A 20,042-nucleotide genomic window follows, 5' to 3' on the forward strand; every position below is an offset into this window, starting at 1 on the left:
AGGGAGGCTGATGGCTTTGATGTGGACGCGCTTTCCGCACGAATGCACCACATGAACTGTCCGAAATCCGCAATGGTTTCAGAGCTTGGTTTGCCCTCTATACTCTCGTCTATTTATCCCTTACGGGATAGAATAGTCAAGACCTAATAAAAAAGGGTGGGAGTAGGAGGAAGAGAGAGATAGGAAGTGAGTGTGGAATAGAAGGGAGTGAAAAGAGAAAGTAAGAGACCGAAAGCGAAATGGGAAAGAAGCGAAAAATTGGGCAAAGAAATGGAGGGAAAGGGAATGAGAGAAGAGGAGAGTGTGTGTGAGGGAGAGAGAAAGAGGAAAAGAGTGCAAGTGAACGAGAATAAGTGGAAACGAACGCAAGTATGTTATTTATGTATTTATTGTTTTGCAGAGTGTTTAACAGTGGTCTTTTTGTCATTTACGGTAAAATATGGACGGCTGGGCTCACCATAGCGCGCTTAGGTAGAAAAAGCATACGTATGAGAAACCCATTTCCCCCAGCATATGTTTATTTGCACTTTTCTGCAGATGGACTGAGAAAAAGTTGAAACTAGAATCTTTTGTGAAAACAAATGTCATTCCCCATCGAGAAGGGCTTTTAAAATGTGCCAGGATTTTCTGCAGGTTATTTCGTTCGTGTTATTGGATACAGAAGCACCGCCATTATTCGCTCGCTGCTCACCGACTGTAGTTTAAATTTTACACCCAGTCATGAGGGCTGCTCCTCCAACCATGGGGACTAAGAAGCCATAAAACTCTTTCCCGTGACCCTACACCCTCGACTTAGACATCAACTGTTCAGCAGCATTCCCTCCCTGGGGCTGCCATGACAACCTAGAAACCTCCCACGACCCCCCTCCCCCACTGTCAGACTGGTGACCTCCCACTCAATCTTTCAAACAATCCAAGGCTCACCTTTCTCAACAATTCCTGGAAGAGGCGCTGTAAAAACAAGCATTTATAATGCAATAAGTCTCGCATTAATTAAGTTTGAGCTATTGGCATTGCTAAATATTGCAACACCAATTGCAACAAAAGTCTATAAATTGTTGGCCAATAAAATTTGTATTTTTTTTGTAGCAATGGTGGCATGCTGTGCTTTAAATGAATGTTTAAAAGTAAAGTGAGCCATACTGCTATTGTTACAATAGTTAATTGTGGATACGTTAACAATTGATGTGTGCACTGATGGCTGGTGGTTGGTGTGTCTGTAGAAATTGTGCAGTGATGGCTAGTAGTGTGTGTGCCTGGTGGAAGTGTGCACTGACGGCTGATGGTGTGTGTGCCTGGTGAAAGCGTGCACTGACGGCTGGTGGTGTGTGTCTGATGAATGCGCGCACTGACGGCTGGTGGTGTGTGTGTGTGTGTGTGTGTGTGTGTGCTTGGTGAAAGAGTGCACTGACGGCTGGTGGTGTGTGTGTGTGTGCCTGGTGAAAGCGTGCACTGACGGCAGGTGGTGTGTGTGTGTGTGTGTGCCTGGTGAAAGTGTGCACTGACGGCTGGTGCTGTTTGTGCCCGGTGAAAGCGTGCACTGATGATTGATGGTGTCTGTGCTTGGTGAAAGTGTGCACTGACGGTCGGTTCTGTGTGTGGTTGTGTGTGTGTGTGGCTGTGTGTGTGGGGGAGTTGAGGGGGCAGATAAGCGTGATGTTGTCAGCTCTGAGGAGCACACAGTTTATGCTCGTATTCTAAAGCATGTGCTTCCAGACTCCCTGCTCCTCCTTGACGGTCGGTCCGAGTTATACCTTACACTACTGTTAAGCTTCAATAAATCCCAGGCACATTCCGCTTTGCATCTATCGCCGCTGGGAAAAAGCAGTGTACCAGTACATTGATTATTTGGATGGAGGCCCTCCTGTGAAATCTAAAGCATTTAATAAAGTAACCCTCATGTTAGCTCCTAAAGTGACCCTCACAATATATCCTCTAATGACCTTCACGTGAGATAATGAAGTGACTCTCCGGTGAGACCCTAGAGTTAGCCTCTTGAGATCCAAGGGTGAATATACCTGAGACGCCAAAAGATACTGCTGAGACATGTCCAGGAGCCACCTAAATTACCTAACTGTATTTACAAAAACTACCGAAATGTGAGAAAATAGATGCAAAATAGGTCATGTGCAAGACCAGACACGCCGCACCTACGCTAGACAATTTCAAAAGTATGCACATGTCTATTTCTGAGCTTTTAAACTCTCCTGACCTAGAAATAGTGGTCTAACTAGAACATTATATTTAGGACCACTGGGATTATGTGGCAGTGATGGACCAAAGTATGCCACTAAATTATATGGCAGGTAAAGGCAAATTATGCGGCATAATGCAACACATTTTGTTATTACTTAACTATTTTGTCTTTTTTACTCCCGGTAACACCATCTGGACAAAGATTTCACCTTGATAGCAGTACCTGTTTAACATCCAAATGCACCAATAAACAAATGAAAGATAACTAGTCAACTATTGTAAAAGGTCCTCCACTGCGCTTGAACTCATCGTCAAGCTTTAGTGAGCTAGAAGTATGCAGCGCTAGGAGAAAGCAGCTGTGTGCAGAGCGAGGCGCTACGGGAGATAGATGTACAGAGAAGGAGAGACGCCTTGGGCGCAGAGCCATCAGGAAGGAAGCGAGGACTCGTGGCATCACCTTACAGTACACTCTTTGTTTAATGCTGTCCACATCAGCAGAGCAGAGGCCTGTAGAGAGGTCCTGGCAGGCTCGGCTCAGCTCCCTGAATACTGGAGTAGGTGGGGGGGGGAGCTGCCTGACTCTGGCTCAGCCGAGGCACCTCGAGCCCATGACGAGCTTAGCCTCAATGTGGCATTGCCAGCCCCTCTCCCCTTACCCCAGGATGCAGTGTAATGGCCAGACCTGCTGACTTTATAACTGGGAATCGGGTTCGAGTCACTGAGTCGCTCGACGTCCTATAGTTCTGGATGAATAAGTTAATATTCCCGGGACAATAAAAATGAATGTGACCTTGTGTAAGGTAACTGAAATGAATGACGCCCCTTAACAGGAGACACGCCCATCCAATACCTGCCCTCTCTGAAGAGAGCACGCAGCGATGGTCAGCTATGTGCGAGTGTGTGAAGGGGTGCACAGCGCTGAAGGAGGTTACAATGGGTTGAGAGGGGGTGAAGGGTGAAATAACTTGCAATACCACCTACCATCATCCTGCCCTAACAGCCCCACATAACGCCTTAATTTGCTAAAATGTGAAGGACAGTACAGCAGCAAGAAGTGGATTGAAAGGATAACGCCAGCAGTGTGGGTAATGTAATAAAGGGAGTGGCTTAAATAATGTGCAAAAAAAAATCGTGCTTCGCTTAGTGTGCTGCCCCACTTGTATTTTGGCTGTTTCCGTCATTGCATCCAGATATGTAAAACAACGAGTAGCAGCATACAGACAATAAGTCGGGTCTATTGGCTTTGTCAATGGTTGTTAGTTGCATAAGATAAATAAGCAGCAACGATGGCTTGGGCTATAGTATGCGGCAGGGTTGGGTATAGAAAAAAAGAGGCTAAATTATGCTGTGTAATGCAGCACATGTGAGTGCATGGGGGAACTAAACAGGCGCAATCTGCGGAAAGATAGTGGGAACACAAGTCACTTGGGGGACATTGCCTGGACTGTAGTCACATCACACGGCTGATGTACGCCCGTCCAATACCTGGCCTCTCTGAAGAGAGCCCGCAGCGATGGTCTGCTATGTGCGAGTGTGTGAAGGGGTGCACAGACTGAAGGAGGTTACAATGGGTTGAGAGGGGGTGAAGGGTGAAATAACTTGCAATACCACCTACATTCGTCCTGCCCTAACAGCCCCACATACGCCTTAATTTGCTAAAATTTGAGGGACAGTACAGCAGCAAAAAGGGGATTGAAAGGATAACGCCAGCAGCGTGGGTAATGTAATAAAAGGAGTGGCTTAAATAAAGTGCAAAAAAAAACAAGCAATTAGTGAAGTCCAGCACAGGAAAGTTATTGATATAAGTAGCAGCACAGAAATTTAGAAACCGGGGAAAACTTCAAGCATTTAAGCTCACTGTGGACTGAGCAGGGGTCTGGGTTCAAGCAGAGTATTATAGAATCTGAGCGCTGGACACTCACTGAAAAGAACGTGTATTGGAGAAAAGCGGTGAGGAGTGACCACCTGAGTGAACGAAAGGCAATAACAGGGGCTGTGTAGCATCAGGCAGGGAGAAAACAACAAGCGATGCCCTCTGTGCTGGGGAAGGGGAGGGCCATTAAAGGAAGGGGGCGGAGAGGAGCCTGTGAGAACTCTCGCTGAAAGTTCAAAGAAAAGCGGAGATCAAAGGAAGGGTGGGAGGGACATTGGCGAGTGAGCATATGGGGGGGGGGTGAGGGGGTGTGCAGCCTGGTGAGCTGAATGCGTGGGGCAGCAGAGGCAGAGCGCGGCGATCGCGCATTAAGTGTCTGGTGGCAAATGGAAGCTGTGCACAATGCGCGTGGTTGTGCTTACATGCACTGTACCGGATCCGCATTTTAGGAGCACTTTTCAAAGCCCTTACTTTATATCTCGTAAGCATTGCTAACGCAATGGCTCAGCGAGACCTAAAAACTTCGGACTTAAAGCTAACCTGCTCCGGCCAAGGCGAGTTTCAAAGTGATCCTCCCCCAACCCCGCCCCCCCCCTCTCAATGTGATAGGTCCCTTGACAACACTGGTGTGATGTAAAGCTCCTGGTGACAGCCGTTGCAGGGGCACTATATCAATGGATAAATCGATAATGAACAATAAATACATGCACCCAGCTCAGTTGGCGGTACATACTTTACTAAAGATATATATGCGTTATCAATGATGGTGTCGATGATCTAATATGTGACGTCATGAGCTGTGTGTGCACTACAGGGGAAAAGGTAAAATGGTGAATATATTAACTTTTACTTTTGATGTCGTTTTAGGTTTTGAGTTGTAAACGGACGGACAGATAGATAGCGAGATAGATAGACAGACATACATGTTGGATGGATAGATGGATATGTAGATAGGTGGACGGGCGGAGGCCCCCACATGCTACAAGAGTTAAGGGATGAAGGACCCTCTAATTAAGCGCCCTCTCTTCACCTCCCCCACCCAGGCCATGAACTTCTCATTCAAGCCACTGCAAGCCTGTGACCTGCTAGAAATCGTGTCCAGTTTACTGGTAACCATGTCCAGTGCCCTGAGACTGCCAGGAGTAAACCCCGAGAGGGCCAGCCCCAAATAATGGACTCTGGCCCCCAAGGTCTCTGAGAGGCCTGTGGTTTGCAGCTCAGCTCAGCTGCAGACACAAGCTCAGAATAACCAGTTTATTATGGTCTGGATGGACAGTGCAGCGGTCACCAGACGATTAGGTGAGCATCACTAGAGAGGGACTTTGGCTCCGCCCACATGTTGGTAACAAGAGTACATGTTCGGATTGGGCAGAGAAGTTGTGTGCTTCCACTAAACAAGCATTTGCAATGCAATAGGTCTCGCATTTGCTAGCGTTTGAGCTATTTGTATTTTAAATAACAATGCCTTTTATTTATATGTTTTGAAAACCTGTAAGTGCGTAAACATGCACATTTCCTACTAGCCCTTTCTTACAAGAGGCAATGCTGGCAGTAAAAGAGGCGCAGTTACTGCCAGCTTTGCTTCTCGTAAGCAAGGACCATAAGTAGAAAGTGCGTGTTTACGCATCGCTTGTTTTCAATAGTCGCCCTCACTTTCTGAGACAGGTTTGTTTGTCCAGGTCATTAGCCAGGCAGGAAATGCTGCTGCAAGTAGCATCATTTCAATTAAATCGCGAGGACCTCTGAGGAAGTGATGGCACATAGCCTTTGACCAATGATGACAATACAGGAAGTGACATCACACGCCCTCTGAGCCTGATAACTGAGAACTATCATAGAATTTTGTGTTATTTTAAAATTAGTTTATTGGGAAAGTTAATAATCAAAAAACCAAAAGATATCAATCTTAGAAACCACTTAATTACGTTTAGTAACAATCATTTACCATGCAATAGGTCCCGCATTTACGAAAGTTTGAGCAATTGGCATTGTAAATGACAATGTCTTTTATTTATGTGTTGTAGTTAAATAAAAGGCATTGTCATTTACAATAACAATAGCTTAAACTCTTGCAAATGCGAGCTCTAAACAATAAAATCCGGATTAAGATGAAATAATAAAAAAAAACTTTTATCTATGCTTTGATTTTAAAAACAGCTAAATAAAAAGGCAATAGCTTAAAATTTCGCAAATGCGAGACCTATTGCATTGCAAATGCTTGTTAGGTCAAGGTTTCGAGACATATTGTATATTCTTTTGGAGCTAAAATTCACCCACTGCTTCTCATTTGTTTGTTTGTGTCCTTTAAAAATCCTCTGTTGCTAGTGATCAGTCATTCCTCTTGTCCATCCCTTTTGTCATTAGTTTCCTCTCACACAGCACCGTCTAACTACTGTATCTTTACCCCTTGCTGTTTCATCTGTGTTTTGTGGGACTATTTTTATCTTCCTTTGCTGACCGTTTGTGCTGTTGCCTGTTTTTTGGTCACTCTGTTTATTATTTGGTCGCAGTTGCTGTTAATGGACAGACTGCCCCTTTAACAATCTGAATGCATTTGTCACGCTCTCCTAAGTTAGTTCGGCCGTAGCAGCAGTGACCGTCTGTTGTGCTCCGATTGGAAAATAAGATCTTGTTTTGTTTGGGCCTGCCTCTGACTTGTGTTCACACGTTTGTGCATTTAAATTTCTAATAATTTTTACTGCTCTTCACATGTGCAAACTTTTAGGAGAAAGAAAGAAATACTTTGTTTGATTAATAATTAAATCATTACAATGGTGAACATGCATCCATAATAAAAACATATATCAAGAATGGTTATTAAGATATTTACATTTGTACCGTTACAACGAGTAAAAAGATAAAGTTCATCAGAAAATGATTTAAAATCCTAGAAACCTATTTTTTGTCATAATAAAAACATTAACTCGTCTGGGCAGAACGACCTTCAGTTTTTTTTCTTTTTTTTTGGTTTTTTAACCCCTTCCCTGCTGGGTTTTTCACCTCCTGTGTGGGGGGGAGGGGGGCTGTGCGCGGCACCGCCGTGCTGGTGACGAGCTGAGCTCGTCATGGCCCCAACCATTTTTCGAACGTTCAGCACAGCAGGAAAATTATCCCCACGTGCGAACGTTCTAACGGCCGTGACGAGCTCAGCTCGTCATGAGTGCAGCTCAACCGTGCCTCATGATGAGCAGAGCTCGTCATTAGCACGCAATGGGTTAAAGTAATTAAAAGACAGTTAAAAAACGTAATTATCCATTCTGATTTTATCACCTGCTAGGGCCACGGGCGGACATTAGTTATTAAAAGGCAATAATTAATGACGCTAATAATGTAATTCCATATTTGTGGTCCAGTTCCTGCTAATGCAAATCCATTTATATAATAGAATCCCTGCGTACGATAATTTGAAAGTTCCAGGGATACACAGGGAAGCAAGATAGTCCGTACCCCAGAGGCCTTAGTCTGTTAATCTTGAGTGGTGCGGAGAAGTGTGCGAATCAGTAGAGCGATATAGGGCTTAATCTGTCCTTTAATAATTAACCGTTGATGACTTGCTGGTTCTCACTGTTTGTAAATTTTCTTGCTGTTCCTGTGACAAACTTGATGAACCAGATATTAAGCTGTGGATTGTCCGGATTCATTGATGCAAGGATAGCTTGCCGGCACGTGTGAATGCCAAGTTTGTTGCATTTGCTCTTTAACAAGATCTTTCGATCGTCATGGACTGCAGGACATAGACATACCACGTGCTCGATTATTTCTGTGCTACTCCCGCAGCCCCTGCATGTTACGTTGGAATTTGCACAGCGCCATCTTGGCAAATGATACAGGAATGGCCATTCACCCATTCTGAGGCCAAAAATCTTTTTTTCCACAGCACTGAGTAGATACATGACAGATGGGGTGACATGATCCCTGGCTTAAATCCTGATACAATGGTCCAGGCGTGCTTACGTTGCTCCAGTAGGGCTCTATCCGAATGAAAGGACCAGAGGCGGACGTTTCTTTTAATATGAATTTAAGTGCCTGCTGCGTTGGATTAGAGGTCTAGATTTCTTCTGTGTCAAGGAGTTTTAAAGAATCTTGCAGATAGCGCCGGTATGAACTGCCAAGTTAACCAGCTGAGATATCTACCCACAGAAGGGCCTCCATGCTTCCTTCTCTGGGGGTACGCAACTTATTGCACAGCCTGATGTATGCTCCAGCACTTGTTTGAATGTTCTTGTTATTATTTTGTTCACGTGGCTGTTTTCTTTCCCTTGCATGATCTCCTGGCTGTAGGTGAGGAAACTGATGCTTTTTGCCTTCATGACAGTTATGAGTGGAGTTAGACTAGGGCCGGACAGTTGCCTTGCAAGAGTTTTAAAAGCCACCTGAATTGTCAGGGCTTAAGCTTCTACCGCATCTCTATGTTTAGAGAATGTTCCCCTTCTGTCCAAGTGAACCCCCAAGTACTTGTAAGAAAGGGCTCTGTCAACGTTTTTACCATTGTATTGCCAACCGCCACCTTGATATTTCCTTTGCCCAAAGGTGATTGTCTTGGTCTTTGTTAAATTCAGTTCCAGATCTTTTTCAGTGGTATATAGAGACAGCTGATCAAGTAGTCTCTGCAGGGCAACCATGGTGTGACTTAGCATGAACTTTTAATTAAATGCAGCTCCTAGTTTAACTCTTCGCCCTCCCCCGCCCACACATGTCGGCTTAGTGGACTGGGCCGTGGATGGCTCTGATGCTGGAGTCTCAACAAGCAGTAGTGGTACGTTAACAGGCAGTAATATCGCTTCCTCAGTTTCCACTCGTAGATTGTGTGCACTTTTGTTTCATCCCTAACACAATTTTATTTACAATAGACCAGTACATCCAGCCATTTTTTCTTCAAAAAATATCCCCCGTGATCGCATTTCTGAGTTGGTTCCCAGTCATCCCCCCCCCCCACCACCACCATCACCCGCCGGTCGACTTCACATAATCTCACCTAAAAGCATAGTTTAATGTGAGCATGTTCAGCTTCGGCACCTGGCCGTGCCGTCCCCACCCATCACTGCTTATAAGGAGGCTGTTCTGTGTACTGGGGGTGCTAGGGTTAAATTCCAATAACCACACATTTTAAGTCGTCCATTCAGTCCCTACAGTTCATCACCGAGTAGCTCCCCTGACAGCACAAGATCACACAATGCGATATAGTGGGGGCGTCAGGATTCCTCCATGGCGTAAAGCAAAAGAATCGGGCCCCCTGTAGAATATGATCGGCTGAGCCTGCGAGATCTTGAAGAGTACCACCATTAGGACGACTTGATTTTAATTTTTTGGTTCTTTAATTTTTAGATACTAAATTTTCCAGTTTACAAAATGCTGCTGTGTACTACACTGAACATATATAGTGCCTACTCGCTTGACAAAGCGCATTACACGGAACCAACATTTGTCACATGGGCACACAGTAAAGATGCTGTTAGAGGGCCCAGCCATCCCAAGAATTAAAACTAAGGCACTCATGTACTGACTGGCCTTGTTCTCCTCTTCAGAACAAAAAGGCAATGTCCGCTAGCTGCATGCATTAGAATGGACTGCAGGAGAAAGAAAGCTATGGTCTGTGCTTTACAGACTGACGTTTTAACTTCCAGAAAGTCGTTTGGCACTACCAGTTGTCTGTAGAGCTCAAATTGGGTACTTGCGGTGTTCAGATCACGAAGAAGGCAAGTTATTTCCAAGTTAGACACGTCAGAGATTTTTCCAATACTGTCTGGCCGGTAATAGGTTAAATGCATGGGTATGTTTTTTGTTAAAACTGGAAAAATACTTGAAGACACATCATCACACTTTCATCCTGAAGAGTATGATTCGTCATTTTCTAATTGTAAATAGGAGAGTTATGCATTCAAAGCATATTTATCTGAAGCCACGTAATAGAACATTCCGGATGTCCCCATATAAACTAGCATTCTGTTGTCAGAAGAATGAAAGGCCGAGTTTGCCACACCTTAGTTTTGAAACTGCCCTGCAGATGAAATACATACATGTGGTCATTCACATAGGGTAGTATTCGTGGATAATTCAAGAAAAGCTGTCACTCTTCCTTCAATAAAAGAGGCTAGTTAAGAAGCATTCAACTCCACATAATTCAACACAACGCCACACAGTTAAGTGCCACACAATTCCACAAAACACAAATCCACACAGCATAATTCCACTACACACAACAAATTTCTACGCCTCATAATTCCACGCCACACAATTCCATTCCACATCATTCCACTCCATGCCACATAATGGCAATACATATAATACCACTCCATGCAACATAATTCTATTCCAATCCACATAATTGCACTCCACATCATGCCACATAAATCCACTCAATTGGACACCACACAGTTTCACTCCTCACAACATATTTACACTCCACATAACACCACATAATTCAACCACACACAATTACACTCCACTTCATACCACTTAAATACACTCAACATAAATCCACTCCATGCCACATAGAAACACTCCACATAAATACACTCCACACCATGCCACATAATTCCACTCTTATCAAGTAACAGAGGCCCTTGATTAAGCAAGGTATACACAAGCAATTGATAAATTATAGACAAGAATCTGTTCTATCATAAGAGAGGTGTCCAGCCCGACACTGATTTAATTGATTGAAAAAATGACAAAAAATATAAAAGGCAAACAATTATACAGTGGGATACAATCCTGTATCCAGTACATACGACATAAGGGAAAAGGACAAAACAGTAAAAGAAGGAATAAACAGGCAATTATGTATAGAGCCACTAGTGAAACGATAACAGATTAGCCTAGCTAAGCTCATGTAGATAACAGTTTTGTAACACATTGGAAAACTAGTGTGTCACTACATAAACAGTCAACGGCATTTCGATCCTATAACCATTAAAGGATCATCATCAGGACTACAAATAACATTGCCTTAGTTGCAAGCCTTAATAGGTACAAGTGGTGGAACGCACATGGCTGCACCGGGTTACTATTCAGCGTGTCCAGGGGCAAGGAGGAACAATTGCACCGTGCTTCTATTTGCGAGAGGGACAATGTCCAGTCTTGGCGGGCCGTTCGTGGCGTCATGAAGGATTCGTGTAATTTGATTTATGAAGCACAAGCAAGATGGACCTCAGTCGGTGGCGGATAAACGCAGCAGTTGTTTCGTGTCAGCGGTTAGGGAGGGCCGCAATGCGAATTACTCTGGCTGTGACGGAAGCGATTGTGCCCAGCAGTGCCCGAAGATGTTAGATCCCGAACAACACGGGAAGATCACTCTTTAAAAATACTGTGAACTTCATTGACGGTTCCTTCTCTAGCCAGAGTAATTCGCATTGAATAGGCACTTGCTCTTTCCGTGCCCACATGATTAAACATGTGAGCTTTTGTTCATTTCTGTCAAGTAAGGGTTTTACAAATGCAGATGCACAGAGCCAGCCCTGAAAATGTTTGCCATGTAAATTACCCAGCAAGACCATGCAAAATATGGCCTACTCTCTCCAGTCAAAGAAGTGTACTTCTTTAACATGCGAAAACTTTCTTCTTAAATCACATCTACTTTCCACTGTCCCTAATATGTGTCCTGTTCATGTGATCCCTCCCTCTGTTCTCCACTCACCACATAATATGACACCAAATCACATAATTCATCTCAACTACACAATTACACAACACGCTACATACATCCAATCCACACCACACAATTCACATTATGACACATAATTCAACTTTCTAAAACAACAGTGGTCCCATGCAATTCTTAAATCACACTCAATAAATATAGACGAAATCAATTCTATATTTTTAGAATGATATGTCCAGCCGGACAGAGGTCATTCACGTTTACTTAATAAACAGAATCCAAACATAGAACAAGGTACCTTCCACAAAGCCCCTGTGAGGTACACAAGCCTGTGCCCAACACTAGCGGGGTGATTTACAGTTGGAGAAGATAGGAAAGGTATTAAGGCAAACAAGCGTTTTTCTGCTTACATATACATTGTACAGAAAATCTCAAACAGCACCATTACATCATTTTCCTTAACCAAATATATATGTATAAGGTGCATGAGCAAGTCGACGGCGTTTCGGTTCCCCTTAAAGGGTCATGGGAACCATCATCAGGACAAATAAATAATTGCCTTATTACACTCAACCTCAAATTGCCGAGGCAGTGCGTGGTTTACACGGGGCAGGTCGATGATCGAGGATTAGCCCGGACCGAAAGCCCAATGTGGGGCTACGGATTTCCGTGTTACAGAATCGTAACCGGACGGCGCCAGGGTAGCCGGAATCGGCGGTCATGAAGGAGTTCCCTTGTTGTTAAAAAACATAATTCAACAGCACACCACATAATTAAACTCTACTACATACCACACCACAACACAAAATACCATTCCACATAATTACCCTCCACAACATACAATCCGACTATGTGACATTTGTTATTCTATGTTTAACACTGGTTTCTATTCAACAGTCTAGAAAAAGGCCATTATTAAACCCTTACTTAAGAAATCTCGATCCGCTAGAACCCAAAAATTACAGACCTATAGCATGTCTCCCTTTCCCATCAAAAATCATAGAAAAAATAATGAACAATCAATTAGTCCAATTCATCGACATCAATAACCTGCTCGATGACACTCAATTTGGGTTTAGAAAGGAACACAGAACAGAGACAGCCCTTATCAAGGCTTCATACGACATCTGGATGATTCTGGATAGGGGTGGAGCAGATGTCCTCATCCTATTGGATCTGTCCGCAGCTTTTGACACGGTCGATCACACCATCTTGATCGACCGTGACTCTGCCATCTGCATCAACCAAAGGGCCAGGGCCTTACTGACCTCTTTTCTTGCAAACCGTACACAGTCTGTTAAATTGGGTGAATTCCAATCTCCCATGTGGTGTGCCTCAGGGATCCTCCCTAAGTCCGACCTTATTTAATATCTATGTGTCGGACCTGGCGAGGATTATCAAAACCCATGGGATGGGGTTGACCTCTTATGCCGACGAAAACCCAGCTTGTACTCGCAGTCTATAATGATGGAGTAGAAGTGGCTGCCAATTTTCAAGAAGGGATGCAAGACATCAGTCTATGGATGTCTTGCAACTGCCTGAAGTTGAACTCTGATAAAACGGAGGTAATGACTTTCAGCAGTTTAGTCCCAAACTGGTCCCCAACTTGGTGGCCAACTGAATTGGGATCCCCTCCGCTTCCCATCACAAAGGTTAGAAATTTGAAAGTGATGTTTGATCATAAGCTTTTATTTATACATCATGCTAATGCTTTGGTGTCTTCATCTTATTTCACTCTCAAAATGATCAGAAAACTTCTTCCTTTCCTCCCTTTGAGCGCAGGAAAAACCCTAATGTGCACTCTGATTTTATCAAAGATCGATTACTACAACTTCCTTTTTTTAAATGCTCAGGAAAAAGTCTTGAATAAGCTGCAGTTAATTCAAAACTCAGCAGCCAGAATCCTATAAGGCACACCTAAGTTCAAATCCATCTCACCGGTAATACACCAGCTTCACTGGTTGCCGGTTAGGAACCAAATTAAATTCAAGGCACTCTCTATAGCATACAGAGCGGTTAACAACTCTGGACCCGAGTTCATAAGAAGATCTTTATGCCGTTACACTCCCAATAGATAACTGCGTTCCTCCTCAGCCCGCCTTTTAACCATGCCTCGTACAAAGAAATCATCATGGGGAGACAGATCTTTCTCAGTTGCCACAGCAAAATTGTGGAACACCCTACCCCCTCGTATCAGGAACAGCCCCTCTCTCCTTACCTTTAGGAAGTCAGTAAAAACGTGGCTTTTTAACCAGTAATTAACAATTCTAACTGCCCTGTACTATTGTCTTCAGCGCCGAGACACCCTCGGTATTTGTGCGCTATACAAATTGCATAAATAAATATAATTCAAAGTACACTCAATACCACATATTTACTGTCCGCATAAGTACACTGCACACCATGCCGCATAATTACACTCAACAAATCAACTCCACCCCACACAGTTCCACGCCTCACAATTTCACAACTAACAGTTTCAATCCAACCCACATAATTTCACTACACGCCACATACATACACTCCATAACACAGATACATTGTCATTTACAACACCAATATCTCTAACTGGAGCAAATGCGAGACCTATGGCATTTCCAATGCTTGTTTGCACTTGGAGGAATATAGAAATAATCACTATAGAAAAGCCTGTTACTGACTTGAATAAGAGACAAATGCTAGAGAGTTACCCACGTGCTCTTGTGACATTCTGATACATATCCCTCCGTGTGCTTTCCACTGCCATCTCCTCGATGCCCGGGCGGCCATGAGCTTCAGTGGTAACTCTTCGTTCTCTCCTAGGTTGACGTCCTGGTGACGACGGCGGGTGGTATAGAAGAAGACTTCATAAAATGCATGGCACCGACCTACCTGGGAGACTTCAGCCTGAAGGGCAAGGACCTGCGACCCAACGGCATTAACAGGTGAGGAGCGAACAGGCATAGGGTCATGGAAGGCAGTTCTCTGCTCAGTTGCCGAGGACCATCGCCTCCTTGAGGGGTGCCAGGAGAGGTCTTTCAGTTTGTGGTTCTCCGACCCTTTGCCACTGAAAATACAGAGGAAACGATGAGAGGGTTTCTCATAACATCAGGAAGAGTAGGTGCGAAAACAATGATTTATTATCTTGTCCCCTATGACCTAAATAACTAAATAATTATTGCCTTTCTTGCAAGTCTGGCCACAATCATTGCTCCTTTCCCATTTACTGTCTCCATTTCATGGGAATGCTTTCTTTCCGGTGTAGAGGGGCTTGAGTTGTGTTCCCTTTGAAGGCATCGAAGTACCATCCCGCCCCGCCCCTCCCTTGTGTGACCTCTTTCATCTTTTCCCGAGGCTTGTTCATCGCTGACCCTTTGCTCGCCGCTGATCACGTTTGATCTCTCTTCAGATGTCAAATTCTGCGCTCCAAAACTGTTTTTTGTGCCCACTCTCCTCAACCTGCTTTGTAATACCCTTGTTCGTGTGTCCCACTGCGGCAATTTGTACACTCTTGAGGTTTGGCACAACTGTGTTTCTCTGAATTGCCAAGTTAACTGAAAATCTTTGAGTATAGTTCTCTCAAGAATTCATTAGCAAAAAATTAAACACAAATGTGATTCAGTTCAATCTTGTACAATGGCACAATATAGCACTTGTTGCAAAATCATTCTGCAAATGAAGTTGTACCAATTTTCCTTAAAAACCTCTTTATTATCCTTGACTATTTTTCAAGAGTAATCAGAAATTTCATCATACTGTACTTTTCAGTTTTTATTACTATTCATATACTACTATATGAAGAATGTTAACAAAAACTGAAACGTACAGTATGTCCAAAAATGTTGCAGGAATGGAAGACAATTTTAAAACCTATTTTTGAAGAAATGGGAGTCAGAACTTGTAGATCGGCATTAATATTTTGCTTAAGTGGTGTCAATGTTTATAGTATACATCAATTTATTCAATTCATTTTTAAAGCGGAAAAGAAATTATGTAAGGTTGACATCCAAAGTAAATGATAAATCCGTTACGGCTGCGAAACAACGATTTTACTGTTTGTACGGAGTAGGTGGGCTATTTTATGGCACTTTTAATTCATGTTGAAATTGTGTAATATTTGTATGTTGTTAGGCAACTTTTATAGCAATGCTTGGCTCATCATGTCCACTTATTTTATGATTTTAAAGACCAGAGTATGTGCACTTTATCCCCGAAAGGTTCTATTTATTATAGATTATTTTTAAAATCAAATAATAACTTTTTGCTGCTAGCATAAGGCACTTTAGCTTTGTTGGTGAAAAATTCAATGCACTTTTCATTTGGCTGCTGATAGCATAAGTCATTTTAGTTTTGATGTGTAAATACTATTGTATTTTCGCTGCTAATAGTTATAGACCATCTGCAAATGTGTTCTTTTACTCTGCTGCTAACTGTTATTGTATATTTGCTGTTAGCACATTGCACCTTAGTTTTTGCTATGTGAGCCCATGGCACTTTATTTAGACATTGTAGACTGCTATAAAAAATTGAATAATATTTGCTGTTCGCATCATGCACTTTAATCCCCAACTCGAAAATGGTTAAACAATTGTCGACCAATTTATATTTTGGCTTTGTATTCATATATGTTCAATCAGACTTTGTGCTTGATATGTACTTTTTCTTTTTGTAATGATTTTAATTAATCCACGAATAATTACTACAGTATGATGTAATATCCGATTACTCTTGGAAAATAATCAAGGATAATAAAAAGATTTTCAAGGTAAATGGTAAACTTGTCAGGTTCACATGCGAATGATTGTGTAACAAGTGCTATGTTGTGCTATGTTGTGCCACTGAACACGATTGAATTACATTCTTATTTCATTGTTTGTTTATGAATTCTTGAGAAAAATGCACTCAACGATTTTCAACTAACTTGCCTGTTTCTGAGCTGTCTGCACATGTTGGCTTCGTGTTTGGACTTTGTGCTGCCGCTGTCTGACATAAGGCACCCACATAATGCATACACTGCAGCAAACTCATGGGTGCTCATTTTATCAATCTCGTAAGGTTAAAATAATGAGTCCATTCTGCCTGGATTTAAGCCTGTGCTCGATGCGGCACACACTGTTCTCGGCAGCAGGCTCACAGCTACTGGAAGAGTAAAGCTGTGTCTGAATGGAGCAGATTTGGACAGCACACTCTCTTACTGAGATCAACGCGCACACTCGGGCCTCCACACCAACACTTCCAAATGTAGGAGCAGATTAACGCATTTCAGCATGGCTGCCAAGTTTCCCAGGTCCATGTAACGCATTTCAGCATAGCTGCAAGTTTCTCAGGTCCATGTAAAGCATTTCAGCTAGCTGCCAAGTTTCACAGGTCCATGCGTGATGTGCTGCACCGGTTCAGTTTTTTTTTAATTGTGGAACTTGTAGTCCTGTTTATTAATGCAATAAACAAGACTACAAATACCAGAATTCAGAAAAAAACGTAATAGAGCAGCACATCACACATGCACCTGGGAAACTTGGCAGGGCAGTTTCAGCAGCAGGTCTGTTCACCCACTGAGTTGTTGTACCAAAACCTTTGACCTGCAAAATAGACACTGACCTGTGTGGTGCATGAACCAGGTGGGCTGTTTCACCAGAACCCGTTCAGGTGAGTTATACACACAAGTACAGGAATCCATGTTGTAAACGTCATTCAAGGCTGTTCGGGGACATCATGTGCTGTTCCATGGCGGATCCATTCCTAAAACAGTGACTGGTCTCCGCCCTTGTGTCGAGCGCATTCTGCCTTCTTTTTTTACATTATTCTGCAGCTATACAGGCCCCGGATGTGACCCATATACTAGCTCGCATAGAGTAATCCTATCTTTTTCTCAGAAAATCTTAGCAAGCTGGCCCGACCTCTCCTTGTAACTCTAGGCATCTCCCACTTTCATCTGTGCCTTTTCCAATACTTTAATGTTCTTTTCGACATACAGTGGCACTGTAGTTTTTTTGTATTTAAACACTGCTTCTTCTATAGTGCTACACAACATGAATTAGTTCTATATATATAATGTATAAAAAAAAATGAAAGAAAATGTAATTTTGCGACTGTCTCGCAGCAAGCCTGCCCATCATCTTTGGCTTAGGGACTGCATGTGGGGCACGTCTTAAAAATCTACTGCAGTGTACCATTTTTCCACAATAACTTGATATTGTGATAGGTTATGTATTAAAGGTGTGCCAAAATATAAAGTGTACAGACCGTAAATTTTATCGATCAGCCCACTCATGCTTGGTAAATCTATGTAGCCGAACCAAGCCCCATGGGTAAAAACTCTTATTTTCCCTTCTTACGTTCGGTACAGATTTCAAACTTTTCCAGGGATCGCAAAGAATACCAATATTCCTGGAAATCTGCTTTCCAAAATGTGCTCATGTTCGTTTTACCCTGCATGAAAAACCTTCATAAATAAATCCGCCAGGAGAGTAATTTTGTGAATCTTTATTTTTCTCCATGAGCACCCGCTTGCTGGCTTGCAAGCATGTTTGCTGCCTGCTGCTCCCTGTGTCTCTTTGGTGGGGTGGCAGTGATCTCATTTTCCCTGTTATCTTATGATGTTAGAGATTCTTTTAGAGTACCCCGTCGCCCATAGGGTCTTTTGGAACTCATGTCTGACCCATCTCCCCATAACCTGCAAGAACTGGAGGGTCCTCTCTTCCATCTTGTGTTTATCGACTCCTTTTTTCGTTTCTACCGCTGGCCTGCACTACCACTTGGGCTGCTTTGGCTCAACACCCAACCCCAAACCACCATTTTTCTAGTTTTTTTCTCTCCAGTTGTAGAGCTTCTCTTTTTAGGTCTCGCTGAGCCAGCGCATGCGTTGCTCTGCGAGACATTTAGTAAGTGGCTTTCAAAAGTGCTACCACACACTTTTGCTGGCCTAGCGCTTGCTGTTATGCGGGCAAGCGCGCAGCCACCAGCTTTCAGCGTCCGACCAGGCTCCATCTGGCTTTCCTCTCACTTGCTCTCCCAAGCACCTCGCTTTGCCCCTCTTCAACCACAGAGCGTGTCTCACGGCCACATCCACTCCTGCCCACCTTGTTGGTTTCAATCCCTTCGCCTCCACCAGTGCATCTTTACTATCACTTTTTCCCATTTGTTCCCTTAATGGTTCGCAATGCTGTGATGTCCTCAGTTAAACATTAGGAGTCATTTCTTGACGGTGCTGGCAGCTGCCATGCAGCTGTACTATCAAAAAAGTACTTTTGCACATATACGTTTTTTATTATTTACTTATCAAAATGGCGTCTGCGATCTTGGATCGGTAAACAAAGCAAATGTTGCCTACTTCACTAAAGAGGCCCACTTCTACGTCATCACTACCCTTGCGCACCATGTGCTATACACAGATTTAACCCCACCCTGCATCTATGTACCCCAAAACAAAGCCTGCCGTAAGAGCGTGGCCACCACAAGAGTCTGCACTATAGCATATCACACAGTACCAGTCATACCGCAGAACAAGTGCACTCCTTACAAGCCACGCCCCCTGGGCTGCTTTACCCCTCCATGGACTACCTCACCACCTGGCCTGTTCTATACCAGAATAGGTGCGTGCCCCCTACTACGGGCCCCTGTAGCGCAGAGGAGCCACCCTACAACACTGCTCACGGCACCCTGGAGCAGCAACAGAGTTCAGGCAACCCTGGATTAAGAAGTGCATCATGGGAGCATGGGTGGGGGTGCTTTAGGTGTGGAGGAACATGCAAAGGTGGGCGTGTGAACCTCTGTCACGTGCACCGCCAGGGACAGCATGTGGGTGAGAGCAGGCCTGCTCAGCTTGGCTGCTGAATGGGAAGAAAGTGCCACGTCTTTGAGTAGATTTGAAACCACCCTGCCCGGGTCTTCCTCCCAGCTGTGGCATCACTCTCTCGGCCCCTGTGTCCCAGAGACCAGCCCTCGCAGGGGGGAGGCGAGGCCAACTTTTCCATCCTGGACTAAAAGCAATAAGCCTCCCTCCCCTGGGGATCGGTGCATGACAAACGCACACTTTGTCTGAGGGGGAACACTGCGGCCCCCTTCCCAGGGGTCCTGCTTCTCCAAGTCCCCAGAGAGTCTGGGCAGCTTTATCCAAAAACCCGCTTGAGGAACTAAAAATACCCGGAGTATTTAAAGAACCCGAACTTCCAGGAGTGGTCAGCGCCAGTGCTTGAAATGGAAAAATAATAGTGCAGGTATTCTGTACCAGAGTACTTGCTTGCTTCTGAGAAGTGCAGGTACTCTTTAATTAAAAGTATAGCATTTCTCTTGAGACGTGCCTGTACTTTCCCTCTAATAATCAAAAAGTGCTGTTATCATTACACTGATCACATACCCTCATGAAACAGGATTTTGCAACATGGATTCTGAAAA

General features: G+C 43.7%; 1 protein-coding gene across 3 annotated transcripts in view; it reads left to right on the forward strand.

Annotated features, from left to right (window-relative positions):
• The window catches only part of LOC147748189 (deoxyhypusine synthase-like), a 237,855-nt gene that overhangs the window by 120,251 nt on the left and 97,562 nt on the right, over positions 1-20,042 (forward strand). For all 3 annotated transcript variants that reach the window (XM_086959106.1, XM_086959105.1, XM_086959107.1), the window contains exon 4: positions 14,472-14,593. In XM_086959106.1, coding sequence (XP_086815232.1) covers positions 14,472-14,593 — 122 coding nt within the window. The remainder of the gene's footprint in view (positions 1-14,471; positions 14,594-20,042) is intronic.

The sequence above is a fragment of the Lissotriton vulgaris genome, chromosome 1_1 (genome assembly GCF_964263255.1).
Source record: "Lissotriton vulgaris chromosome 1_1, aLisVul1.2, whole genome shotgun sequence".
NCBI lineage: Eukaryota > Metazoa > Chordata > Amphibia > Caudata > Salamandridae > Lissotriton > Lissotriton vulgaris.